The 22,815-nt window shown below is 41.2% G+C and overlaps 2 protein-coding genes across 2 annotated transcripts in view; both read right to left on the bottom strand.

The window, feature by feature from the left end:
- Positions 1–4,924: 4,924 nt before the first annotated feature.
- Positions 4,925–10,368, bottom strand: ARL2BP (ADP-ribosylation factor-like 2 binding protein). The gene is made up of 6 exons (XM_006897126.1): positions 10,331–10,368; positions 9,699–9,760; positions 7,330–7,436; positions 6,303–6,388; positions 5,810–5,906; positions 4,925–5,026 (listed from the first exon to the last, which is right to left on the bottom strand). Exons 1-6 carry the CDS (start codon positions 10,366–10,368, stop codon positions 4,925–4,927), a joined length of 492 nt encoding a protein of 163 aa, XP_006897188.1.
- Positions 10,369–15,269: 4,901 nt separating this feature from the next.
- The window catches only part of RSPRY1 (ring finger and SPRY domain containing 1), a 30,399-nt gene continuing 22,853 nt past the window's right edge, over positions 15,270–22,815 (bottom strand). The window contains exons 10-14 of the mRNA XM_006897125.1: positions 22,702–22,813; positions 20,674–20,776; positions 20,189–20,341; positions 18,611–18,715; positions 15,270–16,338 (exon numbers count right to left, since the gene is read on the bottom strand). Coding sequence (XP_006897187.1) covers positions 16,242–16,338; positions 18,611–18,715; positions 20,189–20,341; positions 20,674–20,776; positions 22,702–22,813 — 570 coding nt within the window. The 3' untranslated portion in view covers positions 15,270–16,241. The remainder of the gene's footprint in view (positions 16,339–18,610; positions 18,716–20,188; positions 20,342–20,673; positions 20,777–22,701; positions 22,814–22,815) is intronic.

The raw sequence follows: 22,815 nt of genomic DNA, 5'->3' as shown, positions 1-22,815 counted from the left end.
TCTCCCTGCTGCCCCTCAGCGCCCTGTGCCGCTCAAGGGCACGCTCGGCTCACGCTGCAGGCCCGGGCGCCAAGTGGGAGTCCTGCGGGAAGCCAGCCAGGCCGACTCTCCTTGCTCACCAGCCGAGCTCTCACACAGTCCTGAGTCTGACTCAAGTCGGCACATACGTGGGCTGGAAACAGGCCAGCGACAGAGCCCTCCTCCTCAGCCCCATCCAACGGAAGATGACGGGACACAGTTCTCACTCTGCTTTCTCCTTAGAGGGTGCCAGCGTCCAAGGCCAGAAGCCGCCCTTCTCATCAGCTCTAAATGCACTAACAGAGGTTCCTCAGCTCTGCAGCCCCGACCCGCTATAAATGTAAGGCTAACAAGCAACTCGTGTATTTATCCTTTGTCTTTGTTGCGAAGCCAATTCCTGACACGATTTCTGATTTTTTTAAATACTATTTGCCTCCCTCCACCCACAAGCCAAGAGGATGATTTTTGATGGCGTAATCTTCCTTCCCTGCATTTCAAACTGGTTATTTAAAAATCACCCATTTTTAGCCTCAGCTCCATGATGAAATCCCTGTCCAGATTTCCCCGAGCCTTTGGTTTTTAATAGTCCCTTTGGGGCAACGCTCCCCGTCAGTGCTGATGGCTCCCCGACACTTGATTAGGCTCATGGGACGTGAAATTGAGGGAGGGGATCCACACGTAGCCGGTGAGCGGGTCATGTAGCTGGTGGTGACCTTATTAGTGTCCACTGTGTGTGGGTTTGGTTTTTTTTTTTTTTACCAAAAATAAAGATGGAAACACTTAACTGAAAAAGCTAGTGAGGACTTGTGGTTGTAGAAGTTTGTGAACGAACTCCCAGAAGCTCCAAATTATGACTATGCAAAGGTCTCAAAATGCCTGTTTCCGAGCCACTCAAGTTTATCATTTAGCACTGCTAGTCAGTTCTGTGGCCTGAGGAACGGGATTCTTTTGTGCCAGACTTTACCTCCAGCAGTCTGGTTTTGCCATCTGTCATGGCATAAGCTGACAGCAGCCTCCCACCAGCCCCCACCCTTCTTTTCAAAGCGTTGCAGTTTCGTCTCCCTCGCTTTAGACCAGTTAAGCTGCTTTGCTGAACTGACATTTCTATAGGTCACCTACCTGGAAGGGAGGGGGCTCCGATGGCCTAGTGGCAAGAAGCTGCACTGCAATCCCGAAGGCACGGGGTTCAAATCCATCAGCCGCTCCGTGGGAAAAGGTGCACAATCTCCTCTCCTGTGATTAACTGCCTCTGATCAGTGAGCTATGGGTTGGTTGTGACTGTACAGTACACAACCACCACCACCACCACCTGTAAGAGTGTTTGGTCCAGTGATAATCCCGTCAAAGTGGCTGCCCACGCAGGACCCCAGATGCGCTAGACTCAGAGCTGCAGGCTCAGGAGAAGTCAGCTTATTGTTTTAATGGGGCAGACCAGCATTCTCCTTCACCAACAGAGGAAGCTTACGCACTCCACAAGTGCTTTAAAAACAAGGAAAATAAAGAACTGGCAACAGTTAAAATCAATTATAGTCAAACATGGATGAGCCTATCCCATTACTAATGGATAGGGGGTTAAATAAAGCATCCTGCTACCCCATGGAGAAGAGACTGATGTTTTTAACAATTTCATCTTGCTTCGATCCACAATTAACACTCTTGGCACTAGCACTCAAGAAATCAAGACAAGTTGCTTTGGGAAAGTGTGCTGCTGTCAGGGACCGCTCCTGTGTGCTAAGGAGCAACAATGTCAGTCTAGAGACTAAGGTGCGCCTGATCCAAGCCATGGTCTTCTCAGTAACTTGCTGTGCATCTGAGAGCTACACAGTGACTAAGGATGACAGAAGAATCATCAAAGCCTTTGAGCTGTGGTGCTGGATAGGAGTCTTGAACATACCATGGACAGCCAAGAGAACAAACAGGTTCATCCTGGAGTGGGTGAAACCAGGCTGCTTCTTGGAGGCAAGGATTATAAGACTCTCCCACATAATTTGGGCATGTTGCCAGGAGGGACTAGTTCTTGGAGAAGGACATCATGCTTGGAAGGGTGGAGGGTCAGGGCAGGAGTGGAAAACCCTGGATCAAACGGATTAACACAGTGTCTGTGGCAACAGGGGCAGGTGTGTCAGAGACAGTGAGATTGGCTCAAGATAGAGCAGGGTTCAGAGCTCTTGTTCATAGGGTCGCCATGAGTCATACTTGACCTTATGGCCCATAACAACAAAAATAACAGCCCCATTTTATGTGAGACGGGACCAGTTATGCCTGCTGTCCTAGTGTAAATTTTAACATCCTATTTTTATTAAGAGTCTCGGTTTGAGCTATATATCAGTTCTGATGAGCTTCAAGGAGTATCAGTCTATGTTCACTTGAGGCTTAAGAGAATAAAATTCTAGACAAATTAACTGTGAACTTGGAGAAATGATGAAAGTTATACAGGTGTTCAGGTCTTTTGTTCATAAGGTAACTGTAAATCATCTATGACTCGGTGGCACTTAACAACAGGCAAATTAACGAGCTTAGCCCTTTTACTAGATTTCTGAATCTCTCAAACCACCGATTTCAGTAGAGACATCATTAACACTGTGGTGCAAACAACAACCTTTTGGCTCAACCCAGTCCTTAGCCACTACATCTGGGTAAATGCGGCTTCCAGAGGTTTGACGGCACCCATCTCCTGGGGCTTGCTCAGCCCAGGCCAGGCCCGAGCCCCATCAGAGTTGGCACTTGGCATCACAATCCCGCTTCTGGATGGAGAGTAGAGTTCTGGTTTTGTTCCTCTAAGAAATCAGACTGTTTTCTAAAGCAGGGCCTGCCTGCTTTCTCTGAGCAGCAAGAGGGGGATAATCTGTCTTCTCGCTGCTTTCCATCCTCTCGTCTTTGGGCGTGTCTCCTTGCTCTTCTCTACCAAAGTTCGCCATCAAGTGCCAGTTCTGCACAATGACCAGTGACAGGCAGGCCCATTTACAGTAGAGCAAGAAGGGACAGTGAGCTCAGGTCAGGCGGCATCTTAAAACACTAGCTGTGAAAAAAAACCACCACCACCACAAAAAAAACCACTAGCTCTGGAGGGGCAATCTCCTCTTGTACCAGTCAGATCTGATTTAATGGTATACACACAACAGAATAAATTAAAAACAAAAACAAAACACAGCCTTTCCAGCGGTGACCTCCGCATGCCAACATGCCTCTCGCAAAGGATTTCCTTCATCCCTCTCCAGCAGAGGAGAAGAAACACAAGAAGCAGTGCCTGGTACAGAGCCTGAATTCCTTTTTCATGGATGTGAAATGTCCAGGATGCTATAAAACCACCAGTCTTCAGCTATGCATAAACACTAGTTGTGTGTGTTGGCTGTTCCGCTGTTTTCTGACAGCCTACAGGAGGAAAAGCAGGGCTTACAGAAGGATGCTCTTTCAGATGGAAGCAGCCTTAAGGAAAAAAAAATCAAGACGAATGGAAATTATATCAAGAAACAGAATTTTGGACACCAAAACACAAAACTAGCTGGGTGTAAAACAGAAGGCCTTTGCCTTCAAAGGCCCCATTCAGGCAGCAATAACCAGATGGCAGCTATCGTTAAGAAAGGCAATGGCTCTATGATGACCGAGCTCTTGCAAAATAACTGATGCTACTTCTGATCCAAAAGTGTTTAAGTGACGTTGTTGCAAGGAAACAACCTGCAGCTCACCCACCCTTTAAAACCGGAAGAGCCAAGTGAGAATTTGGTATAGAATATTTTATTTAAAAAAAAAAAAATTCCCCCTAAACCAATAAAGGTACAAATTGGGTATTAAACTGTTTTCCCCCGTAAAGATGCACTGTACATGTTTCTGGTCATAGCAAGCATCTGACGAAACCAGAGTGAGACATAATCGTTCAAGCCGTCTTTCACGTGCTCCTCATGCTGAGCTCCGCAAAGCACCGTACCAGTCTTGGTAAAAGAGACTCTGACAGGAGGAAGGATTAGCAATCACAGGTTTCCCCACAGCCCGCGCCCCAAAAGCCAGCCTCACGAACATAAAGGATAGTATGCAAATTGCCCAAACACTCTGAACATGCTATAGAAAAAGACTACTTCTAGTCTATGTTTAGCACAGCATACATTCATTGGTGCCCAGCGAAACAGCAATACCAACGGAGACAGCATTTTGCCTTCGTAGCACTAAAAGCTAAAAAGCACATAGCATATAATACTTTTGATCTTGAAGTGGGTAATCAGGGCTTTCCCAAGATTAGATCCACTAGTTGAGCCTGAGTATTCATCTATAAAAATATTTAAAAAAAAATGTTTGAAAGACTACGAACAGTGGGACTACATTAGGATCAGTGGACTACAATGATATATATATATATATATATATATAATATGTAATATATACGGATGTCCAGGAGATGATTTTCACCTGGAGCTGTTAGATGAAGAAAGGGTGGCTCTTGGCAGAGTCCCACAAGGTTAGCTGTGTGAATAGGAAATGACAAGATGGACAGTTGTTTTGAAAAACACATAGACACTCCTGATCAAAGATCCTGTACAGGTGGGCCACTGAGGCTGAAGGGCCGAAAACTGAGCCGAGCGAGAGCTGTGTCAATTCCTCTAAAGCTAGCTGTGACAAAGCAAGTTCATGACGGTGGTTACCGCACACTGTGTGCTGCAGAGGGAGCATCTGACGTGGGAGCACCTGAGGCGTGTACTGTGGGAGGCATATTGGGATTATTGAATATAAGAGGGTGTTCAGGAGAGAGCCCCAGGAGGGTCAGGAAATGTTCTTTTTGACACACAATATTTAACAAGAAGAAGAGTTGGAGAAGAGTTCCACAGTCCTTCCAGGGTGGATACTGCCATCATTAGCCTCTCCCAGTGTTTTGGGCTGGCGACGTCCAGATGAGTCCCTGGGCCAGAGAAGGCACCTAGTGCCGCAGATTGTTCTGGGAGGCTGGCAGGGAAGAAGATTTGCACAACGAAGTCACCACTAATCCACTGCTTAAGTCTAGTCCTCGGCCTTCTTTCTCCTAAGTGAAAAAAGAAACAACTTGAGGGGAAGGAAGCGGGAAGGAATGCTTCCTAGCTCAGAATCCAGCATCTGGTACAGAGGAGGAGGAGGAGTAGCTCCAAGCAGGATACATTATGGTCAGGGGGCTACATCGGAATGGAGAGGAGGTTATTCTGCATTTTGCTCAACTCTGGCCTTGGCCACTTAGCAAAAGTAAGACTCTTGAAAAACTTTTCCTCATCCCATAAGAGCCTGGATTCTAAGAAAAGAATAGTGGAACACGAACTGATTTTTGGTTTTGCCCTTCTGATTTTTTTAGGGATAATGAGATGGTGCTGAAGAACTCTGGTTGTGCTGTAGTTAAGCCTTGGGCTGCTAAGCAAAAGGCTGCTAGTTCAAACTCAACAGTTGCACCTATAAAGGTTTAGAGTCTTGGAGCACTGGTGAGCTGGTGGCAAGAAGTTGTGCTGCAATCCCAATGGCACACGGTTCAAATCCACCAGCTGCTCTGCGGGAGAAGGATGGGCAATCCCCTGCCATGTGATTAACTGCCTCTGAAAACTTGCCGGAGGGTCAGCGATGGGCCGGTTCCAGCTCAACGGCACACAACAACAAACGTTATAGGCGGGAGAAGGCTGGGTAATCTCTCATGCAGTCTATAGCCTCTGCGAACCCGCTGGAGGGTCAGCGGAGTGGGTTCCGACTCGACAGCACACCACAACTACAGTCTGTTAGGGAACGGCTCTCTTCTGCCCTGTAATCAGAACCTTCTGTGGAGCTAACTAAACAAGAGGTGACTTACTGCTCTGTAGTCCAGAAACATTTCTTTAAAAGCCAGAAAATCTGTGAATGTGAGCAGCATGTCAAATATGTCCCCAGCCACTTCATCTTTATGGTGCCTGTAAGAGGAAAGGATGACTGTTTTCAGGAATCAATGAGGCAACACACTCGCAGGGTTTCAAAGGCTTTGAAGGCAAGTGCTTCAAAGGCCTTGACCATTCAGACACTGAAAAAAGGGACTCGATAGAGGAAGGAGGGCGCTCTGGTGGCGCGGCCCGCAGGGGGTGGCAGAGTTGAGCTCCGAGCCCAAAGGTGGCCCTTCAGGGGGTCTGAATCCACCAGCAGCTCTGCAGGAGAAAGAACAGCAACCTCCTCCCATGTGAGTAACAACTGAAAGCCCACTGCAGGACCAGCTGGGAATCGGCTCTAACCCAACAGCCATAGGTTTTTAAGTTTGGGAGAAAGGAAAAGGAAGAGAAGCTATCCAACGTTCCAGCATCTCAGGAGCCACTCACTGTAATGTTGTTGTGAAAGCTGCCATGTTAAACCCAGGGATCCGCTCCAGCAGCTGCTCCTCAATATACTTTTCTACCAAAGAAATCTGTAAGAGTAGCAAGCACCTTGGTCAGACCATACGTTAGGAAAAGAAGACTTCTCTTTCACAAAGCTTGTCTTACAAACAATTCCTGAGGGGAGAGAGGCCCTCACAGCGAATTCCATTGTTAACAGGCTGGATGCTCTAATACAGGTAAAGACTAAACAGCAGGGTCCCTAACCCCTTAACAAGGAGAAATGATGACAAAAGTAGGGGATTTTCTTTGTGGGTAGATCTGTGCTAAAATAACATATTAAAAAAGCATACACTTGGAGGAAGTTAACAAGTTTCTTCTCAGCAAGTTTCATATAAACTGAGGCTTGACTCAAGGAAGCCACCTTCATAGATTATACCAAGTTTCTAGGTTAAGAAAAAGTCCTGCAGATTTAAACCTATTCTTAGGCAGAAGAGATAATCCCAGGAGGCTGTCAGAAGCATCAGGCTATAGTAGAAAGGCCTAAGGGTCAAGCTTTTAGGTCTGAATTTTGATACCAAACTAGGTAAGGGCCCCTGACCGGATGTTAACAAGAACACCGTGGGCTTTGTTTTTGGTAAGTAAGACCTTGCTCTCAGTTTTTCACTTTCTCACTTTTTCTCCAGTTTTCACTTTCACTAACAGTCATGCTTTCCTCATGATTATGAAATAGAGAATAATAGTGTATGGGTATATAAATGTGTGTTGAATCCTTATCACTGAAGACAGGGTTGTGGTCAACTAGTCGGCCTCAAAGTCTTTGGAAAAAGAGAAAAACAACTGGGCCGAGAAATAATGGGACTTGAGTTGCTACTTAAACCCGATTCTGAGTAGAATCCCCTGGCAGTGCACTGGTGGTGCATTTTTTTTTCTTGTAGGAAAAAAAAGAGTATATTTTTAACATTTCTTGATTCTAAATGTAAATTTTAAAGAAATCTTAATATCCTGGTAAAAGAAACAGAAATCTACTTACATATTCATTAAAAATAGGTGTGTAGGTAAGTTTATTCTCTTCTGTGTCTTCAAACTCCTGGTAGTACTTGTCCATGAAATTTCTCTGAAGCAACTGGAACGCATCATCTGAACCATAATAGGGAAAATGTATTCTTTTAATGAGCAACTCTGGTGGTGCAGTCTGTAGCATGGTGCACGCTAACCAAAAGGCCCCAAGATGCCAGGGTTCAAATCTCCCAGCTGCCCTGAAGAAGAAAGAGGGGCTGTCTCCTCCTATCAGGATTCACAGCCTTGGAAAACCAGCACAGGGCTGCTGTCAGTTTGCACATGATCCAAGCCATTTTTTAGAAACAGGCATCTAAAAGTCAGACAATGAATAAAGACCAAAGGAGAGATTGTGGCATTTGGTGGGTAGTGAATATACACTGGACTGTCAAATGAAGAAACAATTTGTCTTGCAGAAGTGCAGCTAGAATACAGTCCAAGTACAAACTGTGACAGAGGCCAGAATGTATGGGTCTAAATTTTCCCTCAGCCAAGTCATGTGACCTCAGGCTAGTTAATTTGTCTAAGCCTAAGTTTCTTCCTAAAAATTAAAATCATGTCTATAACTATGTCAAAAGGATTGCAAAGTGGATTTATGTAAAAGTGAGTTCACAGTAAGCAATTAATACATGGTAGGAAATCTAACACCTGCAAGAGTATTATTTCTAAAAAGAAAAGGGAAATTTCCCAGGAACTCAAGTTTTGAGATACATACTCTGGGTTTAGAAAAAGTCTTATTTTCCTTCAGTATACAGACTATGCAGACGGGGCAACGGAGGTCAGTAGACTGCTCAGTATTACTCAGCTATCTACACAAGGGATGAGGGTTTAATGGAAAAACAACTACATTTAGAATTTAAGGGCACGAACCTTTATAGGGCCTGAAGGGACAAAAACATGGTTAGTGATTTTCAGACACACAACTGAACTGTGCTATATACAGAAACTAGTGTCAGAAAACTTAAAAGAATAATCTCCAGTTTAAGCTTTTCTCTCCTGCATATTTGTCTGAAACTTTAGGTGCCTGCTGCTGTTTATCTGTTACTGAACAGGAGTAACAGATGCTAAAATAAACCCACGAGTGAAAACCCCAAACCTAAGGAAACACAGAGCCTACTGAAGTCTGACACCTTGGTTTTCTCTGTGAGCAATAGCTTATGATCGTGATTTTATGCTGTGCTGTAAAGCCTGACACTGCTAAAACTCAACACTATCGGAAAAGACAAAATCTCATATATAAAAATAACTTATGTTAGCATTTCTTGATTTTTTTTTTAAGTGCCCCCATTACCTAAATGAAGTCCCTTCAAGGTCATAAGACTATGACCATTATTAGAAGTACCCAGCTATTTGCCTTTAAGGAAAATCAAGTCTGCCAGACAAATCAGTGCCAACTCACTGCATCCCTAGGCAGAACTGCAATCAGGTTTCCAAGGGTATAAAACGGTTATGGGAGCAGACTGCGGCCTCTTTCTCCTGAGGAGCAGCGGGTGGGTCTACACTATGGACATTTCATTTACTGGGCACCAAGACTCTTTAATATCGTATTACACTACACTAACAGTGTGGATTACATCTCATCCTCAAGAAAACAAAACTTCCCACCACTGATCAACAGGCAACATCATGATAGATGGAGAAAAGTTTGAAGTTGTCAGTGATTTCATTTTTTTACTTGGATCCACCATCAACACCTGTGGCATGGGAAGTCAAGAAATCAAAAGACGTGTTACACTGGGAAAAATCTGCTGTCAAGGACCTTGCCAAAGTGCTAATGAGCACTGATGTCAGTTTAAAGACTAAGGTGCACCCGATCCAGGCCATGGTCTTTTCCATTACTTGGTATGTATCTGAAAGTAGGACAGTGAATAAGGATGACAGAAGAAACCGTGATGTCTATGAGTTGTGGTGGTAGAAAGGAGTACTGAATATCCCGTGGACTTCCCAAAGTATCAACAAGTATGTGTCAGAGAAACTATAACCTGAGTTGTAAGGAGGGCCCAGTCATTGGAACAAGACAACATGCTTTGGAAGGGAGAGGGTCAGCAGACACAAGAAAGACCCTCAACAACATGGAATGACACGGTGACACAGTATCAGTGGAATTAAGTATGTCAGAGATGATGAGGATGGCACAGGGCAGGCGAAGGTTCCAATCTGTTTATGTCTATATCACCATGAATCATGGCTGCCTTAATGACACCTATCAACAATAATTATATGCAGCTTGATGTTTTCTCTCTTTAAGGAGAAAGCCTTTACATTTAGTTCAATGTCCTTAAAAGCAAGAGTTGGAGAACAAATTAGATCCAGCACAGGTCAGGCTGTGGCGAAGAAACTTACCCATGATGATGTCTTCTAAATACCCGACCACAGCATCAAATTCTGCATCAGAGGCTGAAGAGCTAAAAATTAATAAGCCTGCATTAGATGCTGTCTTAAACAATTCACTGACTTAAAACAAAAACACACACCAAACCCAACCCCAAACATTTTAATATCTGCAAAACTAAAACTAAAATGAACTTCACAACATCCCAGCTTCTACAATTAAGAATCTAATTTAGTAATCTCAGAGTGCATCCATGACATGCAGGTAGAAATTTTTAAAAAGTCTGACTATGGGACACTGAATTACAAAACAGCCAAAGGAATCAAAGGCTCGTATCGGACATAAGTCTTCAATTGTCTGCTGCATCTTCATTCATCATCACGCCACTCTTATCTGCGTGGATGAAGACAGTGGCCAGTAGGGAGGAGGGGATCGCTGGACTCTGGGTCGGGACTTGGTCTAGATGACCAAGAGGCCTCGGGGGCTGGGGGACGGGTAATGAGGGGCGTGATAACCAGACACCACTCTGCTTTCTGGTCCAGCAGACTTGCCCCGCGGCCTGGTGGTCGCAGAATCCAGATTGGCAGAGGCCAATCCTCTGAGGACACCCGTTTCACAGAACCGAGTCCGAGGCAACACTCACATGGACAGCGCGAAGCTCTCTTCCTCTAAGGCGTCCATGTCTGCGGGCGCCCCAGCCAGGTGGCTTCCTAGCCCGCAGGCGCTCGGGGCCCGGCCTCCACTCGGTTCCTCCCAGCTCCTGCTGCATCGAGGGCGCGTCGGCTGCGCTGCACAAGGCCACCCGCCGGGGCCTCAGGCTGCTGGGGCCGCGGCCAGGCCGCTCCGCGTGCGATACGGCCCGCACACGTCGGTTAATGACCACTGGGCACCGCGCCCCGCCCCCGTCACCATGGCCACCCGCCTTCGCCCACCTCCTTCCGCCCCGGAGCTCCCGCCAGCAAATCACAGGGCGCGCTCCCCGCCGCCAGGGGCGGGAGAAAACCAGGAAGAAGAATGGACGGGAAGGAGAGAAGTCGTAAAGCTTCGCCGCGCGGCCTGTGTTTACGTTAATGTTCGTGCGCTGCGTAGTAGTGATGAAGTCTCACGTCACGGTCAGTTGAGAGATAGCTTGAAACTAAGAGTCTCAATGTTCTCATTTGCAATTTATGTATAAGTTGTATCATGTAGTGTGTTGATCAGTACTAAAGCACGTTTTAAGTGCACTGTTAACTGAAAAAATCAATGGAAAGCCAATTCTTGAATCTTTTAAATAAAATTTTACAGACATCTGATTCACAAGACAGTTCCCCCTCGTGGAGAAGTTGTCTAGTTACAAGCACTGACAAGAGTTACTTGCAATTTACATAATCTTTACATCATAAAGGTTATGAAGCAGTAGCAGCTGGTTTCTTGGCGAAATGTCCAAGATGAGTTGACAGAACCACATTGAGCAACCAATTACAAATCAGATAGCTTTTTTCCAAGAACACTTATTCACTGCCTTCAATTCCGCCACCCCTTCCATTGGTTTCCTAGGCTGTAAATCTTTATGAGAGGAGACTGCCCATCTGCTTTCCACTAGAGAAGGAACTAGGCCACGAGAGGTCTGGAATGAAGATTGAAAAACGCAAGACAAAACAACCAACTCATTGCTGTCAAGTCGGAAGTTAAAGGTGGATGAAAAAGGTCCAAAGCAAGATAAAATCTCAGAGCCGTTAAGGGGAAAACGGGGCTAACTGCTCCCATACGATTTACTGCCTTCTAAAACCGTAGCGGGTGGGGTTCAGCTATGAGTTGGCTCTGACTCAACAGAGAGACAGAGATAGGGAGAGACGAGCAATCTCCTTCCTTAAAATTTGCAGCCCGGACACCGGTGGTTTAATCTGTTCTGGCTATTACTGTTACAAACTCTCCTGGAAAAGGTAGTGGCATCAAAGAATTAATCTTACTGACCAATCTAGAATTTAGATAGGGCTTGGCAGGGACAACTGATCCCTGTCGAATTTGACATTAGCCAGAGTGGATGAAATGGTGTTGGAGGAATCTCTTCCAAGATTACTCACTGGTATAGCTGGAATACTGGTGTTGGCTCAACTGTGGCTGTTGGCTGAACAAGTGTGTCTAAGTCTGTGTGCACACGTGCACCTTTTTCTTAGTTATTCCACAGGAAAGTTTGGAGTGTCTCACAGCATTGCAGGTGGGTCCAAGAACCACTATATCCAGAGGAGAAAGTGGACGCTTCCAGTCTCTTGAGACCTGGGACTGGAAATTGGCAAAACAGTACTTCTATGGTGTTTTATTGCTCGAGTCCAGACAGAGGAGAAAAGGTAATTCTTGATAAAGATTGTTAAAAGCATTTGTGACCATCTTTAATCTACTATATCATCTATAACTTTAGGAACAAGTGTGGATAGAGAGTATGTACGCAAGCATGTCTGGCTAGTGTGCGAAGTCTGTGTACACGGTACAGTCTCCTTTTAAAATACTTAAAACCCTATGAGGTGGTATTGTCTCTACAGATTAGTAAACCAAGATTTAGAGTTCACTTATCCTTGGTGATAAACTGCAGAATGGAGTTGGGCCAGTTCCTACTAATGGCTACTTTAATTAATATGCTGTACCATCCCCTAGTTTCTAGGGCATCAAAGCAAGACTTTATGAAAGCAACCATGAAGCTTTTCTGAAAGGATGATGGCCATTTCCTGGCTTCTGGGGTCGGGGTCATATGAAATGTTTTTGCATTAGTAATCTTTTCACTGTAGGTTGGCCAATATTTTTAAGTGAACAATACAGAGAAGAATCTTGGGTCATTATCCCAACTTAAAAATGTTTGAATTTTCTATCCCCTCCTCTTTGGAAATAAAGCCTAGCTTTCAATTCTCCTCCAACACTTAATTTATTACAGAATACAGACCTACTATTTACTCTCTCCCCCAATGGCTTGTGAATCCCCATGGGTTCTATTTATACAGAGTTCTTCGAAATACTGCCAAGATTACAAATTTGTTTTTATTCTGAATGACTTTAGTCAATTTGATATTGAAGTCCTCTTGCTTTATCATCTAGAAATTTAGAATTGGAAAAAATTCATTGCTGCTGGAATTCATAGTTGACCCTCCAGCAGGTTTATAGAGGCTTTAAATCACACTAGGGGAGACTCAATTTTTCCTCCACAGGGCAGTTGTTGGAATTGAACTGCCTGCCTTTGAGTTGGCAATGCAACACTCTACCCACTAATCCATCAGAGCCCTAGAACTGGAAAAGTAGGCTATTTTAGAAGCTGACTTTAAAGGTTTTGGGGAAAAGAGGTTACTACATTCCTTTAACTGCCAACAGATTAGTTCTATCAACTTCTCTTCATGTTCACTGAACTGCCAGACCACTTCTACCCCTAGCTGGACGATTTCATACTGTCCTTACTATTTCCAGTTTTCCCTTGTCCTCTCTTTCCTCTCCTTGCTTCCTATTTTATTCCCCAATCAAGGAGCCAGGTCTGCTTTAAAAACTTATTTATCCACCTTTGTTTTTAACTGCACTTTGGATAAAATACAAAATCCACATCATGGCCTTCATAAGACATCTCCAACATGGACAGATACTTCCTCTATCCACTAGGCAGCTCTGGTAGCTTAGGTCTGTGTGCTGCTATCCCAAAGAGATCACTTCTCAGGGGTCTGCTACTTGTGGGAGAAGGGGGGCAGTCTGCTCTCATGCAATTTACAGCCTTGGAAACCCAATGGAAAGTCAATTCCAAGTTGGTTCTGACTCAATGGTAAAAAGACACTCTATCCATTTAGTTCTTATCCAATAGCTACAGGAACCTTCCGTCGGACGCTCTTCTTCTTCTTGTTAGGGGCCATAGAGTCAACTACAACTCATGGCTAGATGAGTGATTCCATAATCAACAGACCTCCACCGTTCTTAAGCCCATTGTTACAGTCACTGTGTCAATCTATCTCGCTGCATTCTTCTCTTTCCCAACACGTGTTTTTCCGAAGACTGGCCCCTCCTGAGAACATGCCCAAAATATATGAGATGAAGTTTCATGACATTTGCCTCTAAGGAGCACCCTGGTTGCATTTCCTCCAAGGCAGACCTGTTGGCTCTTTTGGCAGTCCATAGGATATTCAATATTCTTCACCAACGCCACAATGGAAAGGCATCAATTCTTCTGGCATCCTTATTCATGTCCAACTTTCAGATGCATAGTAAGCAACTGAAAATACCATGGCTTGAATCAGTAGCAACCTAGTCTTTAAAGTGACATCCTTGCTCTTTGGAACTTTGGAGAAAACCTCGAGAGCCTATTTTCCCAATGCAACACATCTTTTGATTTCTTGACTCTGCTCCCACCAGTGTTGCTTGTGCATTCAAGTAAAATGAAATCCTTGACAATTTCAATGTTTTTTCAATCTACTGCCTTCAGTGCAGCAAAGAATTTTTCTGTTGGTATCACTGGTTCTTGCTCATTTGATACTTCCAGAAATGGTTCTTTTTGGTACATTGTTTTTGGTGTCATTCAGTATTTTGCCCACAGAATCCTTCAGTACTGCAACTCAAGGCTTAAATTTGTTCTTCAGTTCTTTCAGCTTGAGAAATGCAGGGTATGTACTCTTTTTAATTATAGATTTTTGCTTATTTCATTGTAATACTTTCCTATGTCTTCTTGAGCTGCCTTCGGAAATCTTCTGTCCAAGTGTTGTACTTAAGCTTTTCTTCCCTCTATTTAGGTCTCTCTATGTTCCAGTGCAAGTTTGAGACTCTTCTAACATGGATTTAAGTCAGGGGCTCAGTTCCTCCACCAGACTTAAGTATAAATGTATTTAAATGTACAAATCTGTATTCTACATTTCATAGGCAGAGCCCAGGACATCTGGCCTTCAGTTAAGGTTTTCTGGAGGAAGAGTGATTAACCTTGCTTCTTAACTTGGATAGCTGATTCTCTCCTACCATAAAAAATGAATTGCTACTGTATGATTCCAACTCTTAGCAATCTTCTATGTGTCTGAGAGTAGGCTACGGATCTTACCAGCGGGCATCAATGAAAGCTATGAAATCTTAGTAAAAAAAGTCAAGAAATGTTTTATTTCTTCAATGCAAATTACTGTATTCACCACTAGCTAAATAAAAACATATATATACATATATATGTATATATATATATGTTCTGTTTGTTGTTTTGTTTTTTTTTAATTTATGGAAGACTAAAGACATGGAAAAAAAATTCAGCACCCCAGTGAGTACAGCCAGGAAGGAAATGAGCTCTGCAATAGGACAGGCTTAATGTAACTACAAACAAGAAAGGCTGGAAAAAGGAAGGGAAAATGTGCATTGAGTTTAAGACGCTGTAAAACTCAGAAGACTCATATATTTACTGTTCAAGTATAAACTCAGTAAGGACTTGGCATAAATTGAAAGGCAGTTGTTGAGGTACACCATTATAAAATAAGTTCTATGAATTTACAATTCTACCTTCCAATTTTCTGGGAGAAAATACCAAACTCTTGAAGGTCTTCATCAGAGACCCTGAGTGGGATTAACACTTTTGATGAAGACATAGTCAACAATCCATGATTGAATTTACTATTCAAAATCATGTATTTATTTAAAAACAACAGTAATATGTGTTCTCAGACTGTCCTTTGATGTTTTTGAGACTATTAGGTCAAGAGTTTTAGAGTATATACTTCCAAGACCAATACTGATCAAAAAAACTTTTTTAAAACAAAAACAAATAGTCTGATTTAATGATACCTTAAAAATATCCTAAAATACCACATTTTCTCCAGTCTAACATTGCAATTAATGTAGGAATTTCTCCTGCATCAGTAAAACATTTTTCCTCATAAAATGTGGGTACTGTAATTGGATAGAAACACCATGAATGTGAAAATACCACCAATTTTCTGTCATTAAAAACAACAACAAAACCCAAAAACTAGAATGTTCTTTGGAATCACTGAAATATAAAAAAAACTGGAGTTTTTTTTCCTACAGTCTGTGCACGTTCTTTCAGGTCTTCCACGTTGCTTGTAGTTCTGACCTGGAAACTCTACTTTTACAAATTCAAGTCTTGCAGTACAATATCCACACTTAACACAAGAATGTCTCTCTGATTAGTGGGAAGTTACAATAACTGCAGAAACACTGTCATTTACTTCTTCAGTTATTTCTGCACCAAATAAAAACCATAGACTTATGATATCAAACACCCCGCATTAAACAATCATATGAACCCAACATGGAGAATTCTGGTGTGTTTACAGCACTTAGGAGGGCACCTCCTACGACTGTTTCTCGTGGAAGTACCACAGGTCTAGCTGTTAGCATTCAGCTCTTCTTGGCCTTAAAAGGAATTTCTCAGGGTGGACATGTTGAATTAGATTCTAAGAGAATTTTGTCTTTTACAAACTACCATTTTTTAGCATAAAATCTGGCCATGGCTATAAGTTTCAATGTGCATACAACTGATTAAAGATGTTTAAGAGTTTTTTTCTTTTTCAACATTGGCTGGAATCAGGTAGAAATAAGTCCATGATGTTTTTTCACGTATGTCATGAAATATGAGAAATCTGCCTGACTCTAGACACTATTTCTTTACGACACAATGGGCAGGTCTCCAGTTGCAAGGCACAATCCATGCACAGGTCACTGAGGAGAAAGATACAAAGGCCAGTAAGTGAAGGCTCTTAAAGTTCAGACTCTGACTACCTACCAAATCAAATCAGTGTTACTAATAAATCTGTTCATTGAATGAATGGTAATTACATATGTTCTCTTTTTTTTTTTAAAAAAAATCAAAACAAAACCAGACAATAAATCTCTTTTTCATTTCATACCTCCCATTCTTTTCTAAGGGAACAAGTTAAAAGTTCATACCACTTCCAGAAAACTGTTGAAGTACATTGCATAAACACACAAATATATACAGGTAGGTATATGATGCTATTTTTGCTCAAACAGCTAGTCATTCATCTCAGTATCATTCACTGGTAGTACATCATTTAATATGTGGTAGATTTGGCTCAATTTATAATCCTTTTTCAGAATCTTCTTGCCATGTTATCACTTGAACTTTTAAATTAGAATGTCTACTCTGTCAGCTTGATGGCATATAACAATAGCAGTAACATTTCAAGGGGAAAAAATTCCCTAAATCAAAAAACGACAGTATGTCGTTTTCATATGGATCATATTAAAGTTTGAGATTTGAGAAAATCTTTACAATTTCAATCGCTATCCCAGCTAAGAACAAATTTATTTATTTAAGTCTTCTATCTCACATTGTTTTAAAGCTTCTTCTTCTGTGCTGTTACTGTGTGATATTAAGGTGATCTGAGCTCAACAATGATCAGATAGAACAGCCCACAGGGTTTCTTAAACTGTAATATATATAGGAGCAGATCATCATGTGAATTTGACTCATCAAACTTTTGGTTAAAAAGGGCCCAATATATTTCTTGGTTTGTATTCTTAGATAGCTTTTGCCCACTTCTTTATCCATTGTAAAAGGAATCTTTAAGCTTTCTAAATGGCAGCCATAGAGAAGTGCTATTGATTTTTGTTAGTTTTTCCCTATTCTAATAGACTTTCAGTTCTTTTCCTGGACTGTCCAGGTATACAATCCATCATCTCTTTAAATGATGATTTTAAGCCTCTCCATTCTAATTTTCCCTTCTTTTCTCTCTTGAACCTAATTGCTTTATCAGGTCTGAGTACTGATTGTTAATCGTGCCATTCCTGTTTTATACAGTTTTCTTCCTGACTTCAGTTTTTGTTTTATAGTCCAATCATTAGGAATAGATACTCAATTTTAACATTCTTTTCTGCATTCTTAGAGATTACTTCACCTCCTTAGCCTACCTGAGTAAATGATATGACTAGATTTCCTCTATTCAACCATCTTTGTATTCTTGAACTAAGACCCTCGGTTGTTCTGTTCAGTTCCAATTATTTCTTTGATGTATGATTTTTAAATTTGTATTAAGTGAAAATACACATTTTCTTTTTGTGTGTGAATACCAAAGAACAGATGCCTTTTAATTGTGGTGTTGGCGAAGAGTACTGAATATTATCATGGACTGTAAAAACAATAAACAAATTTGTCTTCGAGGATGTACATCCAGGGTGTTCCCTGGAGGCAAGGATGGTGAGACTTCTGGCTTGTGTACTCTGCACATACGCTTAGCAGGTATCAGGTATCCCTAGAAAAAGACATCACGCTTGGAAAAGCAGGGGATCAGCAAAAAAGAGGAAGACTCTAAAACTGATAAAGTGACTGCTACAATGGGCTGGAGAATGGCAGAGACGGAGCATGGAGCAGAACATGTCATGGTTTCAGTCCGCTGTTCATTGGACTGCTATGAGTTATAGACATCTTGACAGCTCCTAACAACAACATATGTGCTTTAACAGCTTTTGGCAGGATTACCATTCAGGCTTTATACAAAGAATATTGTGGTTTTCTTATTTTCTTTATGATCTGTTGAAGTTTAAAAAGAATGAGACATCTGTACCCTGAAAATGTAAAAGCATTCACCTGTGAAATCATCTCGGCTAGATGCTTCTGGGAGAGAAGGCATCTTAATTTCTTTTGAAATTAAAAGGATGTTTAGATTTTTCAATTTCTCTGCGGTTGGTTCTGATGATTCATTTTATTCAGAATTCCTTTCTGTACCCTCAGTTTTCAAATTCAAAATATATAGTATTCAGTGAAAACAACCAAACATAGGTCTTCTATATTAAAGCGCTGCAAGTGTTTCAGGAACTTTCTGGAAGACAACTATGTGCTACTTGGCAACTCTTTGCTCATTCAGCCCACTTTAAATAAAAATAAACCTTAATAAGCAGCTCTAAAAGCGATTTAAAAACAAGAGGAAAGTTTGCCTAATGTACAAATAAGGAGATAACCAAAAGCCCTTACCTGTGTCCACATGGCTTCAGCTGTGTGTCTGCTACTTCGTCGCAACACAAGGAACAGCAATTCTCTCGGATACTGACTTGCTTCAACAAAGCAAGACGCCTATGCCTGAGTAGAAAAAGCAGTTTGAAGTTCATCTTGTCAATAAATAAACAGAGCTAGTTATCATTGAAGGAAACAAAATGCTATGGAATTCCTCTGTGCTTAAGTTTTTCGTTTTCACATTTAAATAACAAAATGACTTTTTCAAAGGAGGCCTAGCCATATCCATTTTACCAATAAAGAAATTAAAATTCAAGGAACTTCCCAGGGTTACTATACTTAGATACTCTACAAACTTTGAATCAAACTAACCTTTGAAGGTCATTCTTTTTTTTTAATTTTTATTGTATTATTTTTACGTGTACCGTCAAATCAGATCTGACTGGTACAGGAGGAGATTGCCCCCTCCTTCTCTAGCAGAGCATCTGGTGGATTTGAACCGCGTACCTCTGGGATTGCAGTACAGCGTTCTGCCACTAGGCCACCAGAGCTTCCTAGATTGAAGGTCATTCTTGTAACCAAATAATAAACTGGCTTAAAAAATTATAAGTATCACCTGAAAAGTACTGTGCTCCTTTAAAAAAATCATCTCTATGAGATCATGGTCAGCAATTACTTTAAAACAAAGATCAGTCAGAATGTTATAGGGAAAGGGAATCTAAATTAATGGAAATAGAACAACCAGAAGAGAAATAATGAGAATGCTAATCAATGCCACTAAACAACCTGTGTAGAAATTGCTGAACAGGAACCTAAAATGCTGTAAACATTCACAGAAAACCCAATTTTTTTAAAAAAAGGAAGCACTAATACATATGAACCTTGAAACATTAGACTAAGTGAAAGAAACGAGACAGCTGTATTATATAAGAATCCATTTACGAGATGTACAGAATAGGCAGATTCAAAGGAATAGAAGGCAGTCTAGTGCCTTTACTGGAAAGAAGGAGCAAGAGGAGTGACTGCTAATGAGTATGGATTTTCCTCTTGGGTTAAAGCAAATGTTCTGGATCTAGACAGAGGGGACAACCGCACAACATTCTGATGTACTAAGTGTCCGTGAATGGTTAAAATGGTAAATTTTATGTTATATGTATTTAACTCAAGAAAGCTTGAGTTGTGTCATACGCAGGAAGTTGTTGCAGGCAACTCAATAGATCATAACAACAACAGTAATCTGGTCCATAAAAATATAGTAATGTTCCTTCTTTCTTTTTTGGTTTTGCAGTATTTCAGTTAATAATAAAGTCAACTGTGATTCAAGACTTGATAGACATCTTTGAAACCACCTGGGCCTGGGGTTTTTTTGGGACACAGGCCTTATAGATTTTTTTTCTTCAATTAATTTTATCATAATAATTGGTTTGTTTATATCTTTTGGGATCTAAGTAATTACATTTTGTAGAGAACTAACCATTTTACTCAGGTTTTCAAAATTATCTGTAAAAAGTTGAGCAAAAGTAATCTGACAAATTGTTCTGATTTCTCATAAAATATGTATGAATTTCTAGAATGGGCTTAGACAGAATCCTTATTTACCTTGGCAAAATTATTTTTTCTTCAGGTGTCAGGAAGGCGTAGTCATTAAAAGTGCTAAATTTTACAGATGGTGGGTATTTGAATGGTTTTGCTCCAAAATTAAACTCACATTGTTGATATGACATGAAACTTGCTGCAGCAAAAAATCCAGATCTACAAATAAAAATGAGCACAAAGGTCAATAGATTTAACAAAACTAAACCAAATTCATAAAGAAGTTCGAGCAGGCAGGAAAGGTGACACAAATTTTTTCTATTAACCTAGCAAAGTCTGTGAACCACAGAAAATCCTACTTTGATATTCCTATATTAAACTTGGGGATAACCTTTAAGTAAATCAAATGAGTTTCCCGTTACCTGAAATGAACTGACTTCCCATAATAATGAGTTACATAAATAGACAAAGGATCTCCCTCTACTCCCACCATGGAGAAAAGTACTTTCTATGCATGTACTAATATTTTTCCACTGGGAAGAGCTACTTACACAGTTGAGGAAAAGACCTGTTTCTCTGGTGGCAGCTGATTGCCATTTAAAAAGAAGATCATCTGCTTTTCATTCAAGTCTAAAAGAAATCCTACCGTGTCTCCTAGAGGGAAAAGAGAAAAAGTGTTAGGATGAGCCCTACCAGGTCACTGTAAGAAGGCTTCACCTCTAGTCAACATCTAGCCACATAGTCAACATCTTCTTGCTTCTTCAACAGTAATGCTCATTTTTATATACTAATATTTTAAAGTGCCATTAGGAAACTGAAGCTATCAAGTAAACTATGATAAGCCATGTCTGTAAGAGGCATCCCACCTTCAGTGATGGTAAAATGTAAGAGCAATGTGCATTTTGGGTCAATGAAATATGGTAAGGTTAAAATTATGTGCTTTTTTAATTTATCTTTCTAGTGATCTTTAAAACTTTCTAAAATGGCAAGCTCTGGTGGCCTAGTGGCAAGAAGGTGTACTGCAATCCCAGAGGTACACGGTTCAAATCCACCAGATGCTCTGCTGGAGAAGGAGGAACAATCTCCTCCTGTACCAGTCAGATCTGATTTGACGGTACACACACAAAAAATAATTAAAAAAAACGAAAAAACCCCACAAAACTTTCTAAGATAATACTGTCCATAAAGGGGGAAAAAAACCCTGAGATTTCAGTTTTTGCTTTTTAAGTTTCTAAACAAATGATATTCCCTAATGATTACAGAGAAAATGGACATTCGATACTAGTAGAGGGAAATCTGACAAAAGTCTTAACATTCTGTGTCATCTTTGCCAAAGAAGTTTCACATCTAAGATTTATCTTGAGAAAAATCCAATGACTAACATTGAGAAAGTTAAAAATGCAAATGTTCAACAATAAGGAATTACTATTTTAAGCAAACAACAAGGAGACAATACAATTTATATGCAAACAACAAGCACACTACACAAACTGTACAACTCTGCTCCCATATTAGTTCTCTATGTTTGCTATAAACAACATTATGCATTATTTATGTGTGTTATTCGCAAAAAAATATAGTAATGTGTCATGGTACATTGTACACATGGGGATACTGAGTAGCCATCAAAAACAATGTTATTTAATTACCTGGAAATTTGTTTAAGACATAAAGAAGAACAAGAACATAAAAAATACATACCAAATTTTTAAAAAAATTTTTCTGAATGGAAAGATTGCAAGTGATTTTTAGTTTATTCATTTTGCTTTCTCTGCCTGTTCTTCAAATTTCTGTAATAAGCTTTTCCTACTTTAGTAACAACTTTCAAAAGTCTCATTAGAAAACCTGAATTAAAGACAATTGAATTGAAGACAATGCCTCTAAACAAAACTCGAATCTACAGCCTCTGAACTGATTCTGACTCATAATGACGCTATAGGACAAAGGAGAACTGGTCTGCAGTGCTGCCAAAGGCTGCCTTCCCCACTGGAGCAGCCGGTTCATGTGACTGCCTGGCTTTTGGTGAGCAGCTGGGGGATTACCCATGCCTCCCCCACGGGGCCGTGCTTTTATTAGCACCCATGAAACAGTTTTAAGTTCCTTTAAAAGCCTTTACAAACTAACACTGTGAGGACAGAAGTAGATTGTACCCAGCTACCACTGCTGACCCCTGTAAACAGGATCCAGTAGAAGATCCGAGACAGAAAACACAAACTCATGGTCAAAGTCCTTTACATTCTTCTTAAAAGCTGCACAGCAGGTTCCCAGAATATGGCCACCAAATAGTGTCCAGCTCACAAGGATCTTGTCTCTAACAATATTTTCTGTTTAGTGGCATTGCTATTTCAGTGTTCCTGATATCAGCTGCACTGATTCAAAACACAAACTCACAGAGAAAATGAAATACATGTATTAAACTTATTTTCTTATTGACCTAAGACTTTTATATTACAACATTCATGGAAATGATTAAAAGGACTAATAACTCTTTTCACACTGATCTTCAGTCAAATATGTAAAGAAAATTAGATGCCTCCTCTAACTCAGATGCTAAGATCATGATGGAGAAGGATGAATACCTTCTTTCCAGCAGGGATGTAGATGAGGCTTACTTCGGGCGTTGTACCAAATCAGCTGCCGGCAGCCATCATATGCACAGGAGTACTCGTCATCTCCAATGCCATAGCCTTCCT

The sequence above is a fragment of the Elephantulus edwardii genome, unplaced genomic scaffold, assembly GCF_000299155.1.
Source record: "Elephantulus edwardii isolate Elephantulus edwardi_28Jun2011 unplaced genomic scaffold, EleEdw1.0 scaffold00201, whole genome shotgun sequence".
Lineage (NCBI taxonomy): Eukaryota > Metazoa > Chordata > Mammalia > Macroscelidea > Macroscelididae > Elephantulus > Elephantulus edwardii.
The sequence above is the reverse complement of the archived record's forward strand: the minus strand, read 5'-3'. Positions and strand labels throughout refer to the sequence as shown.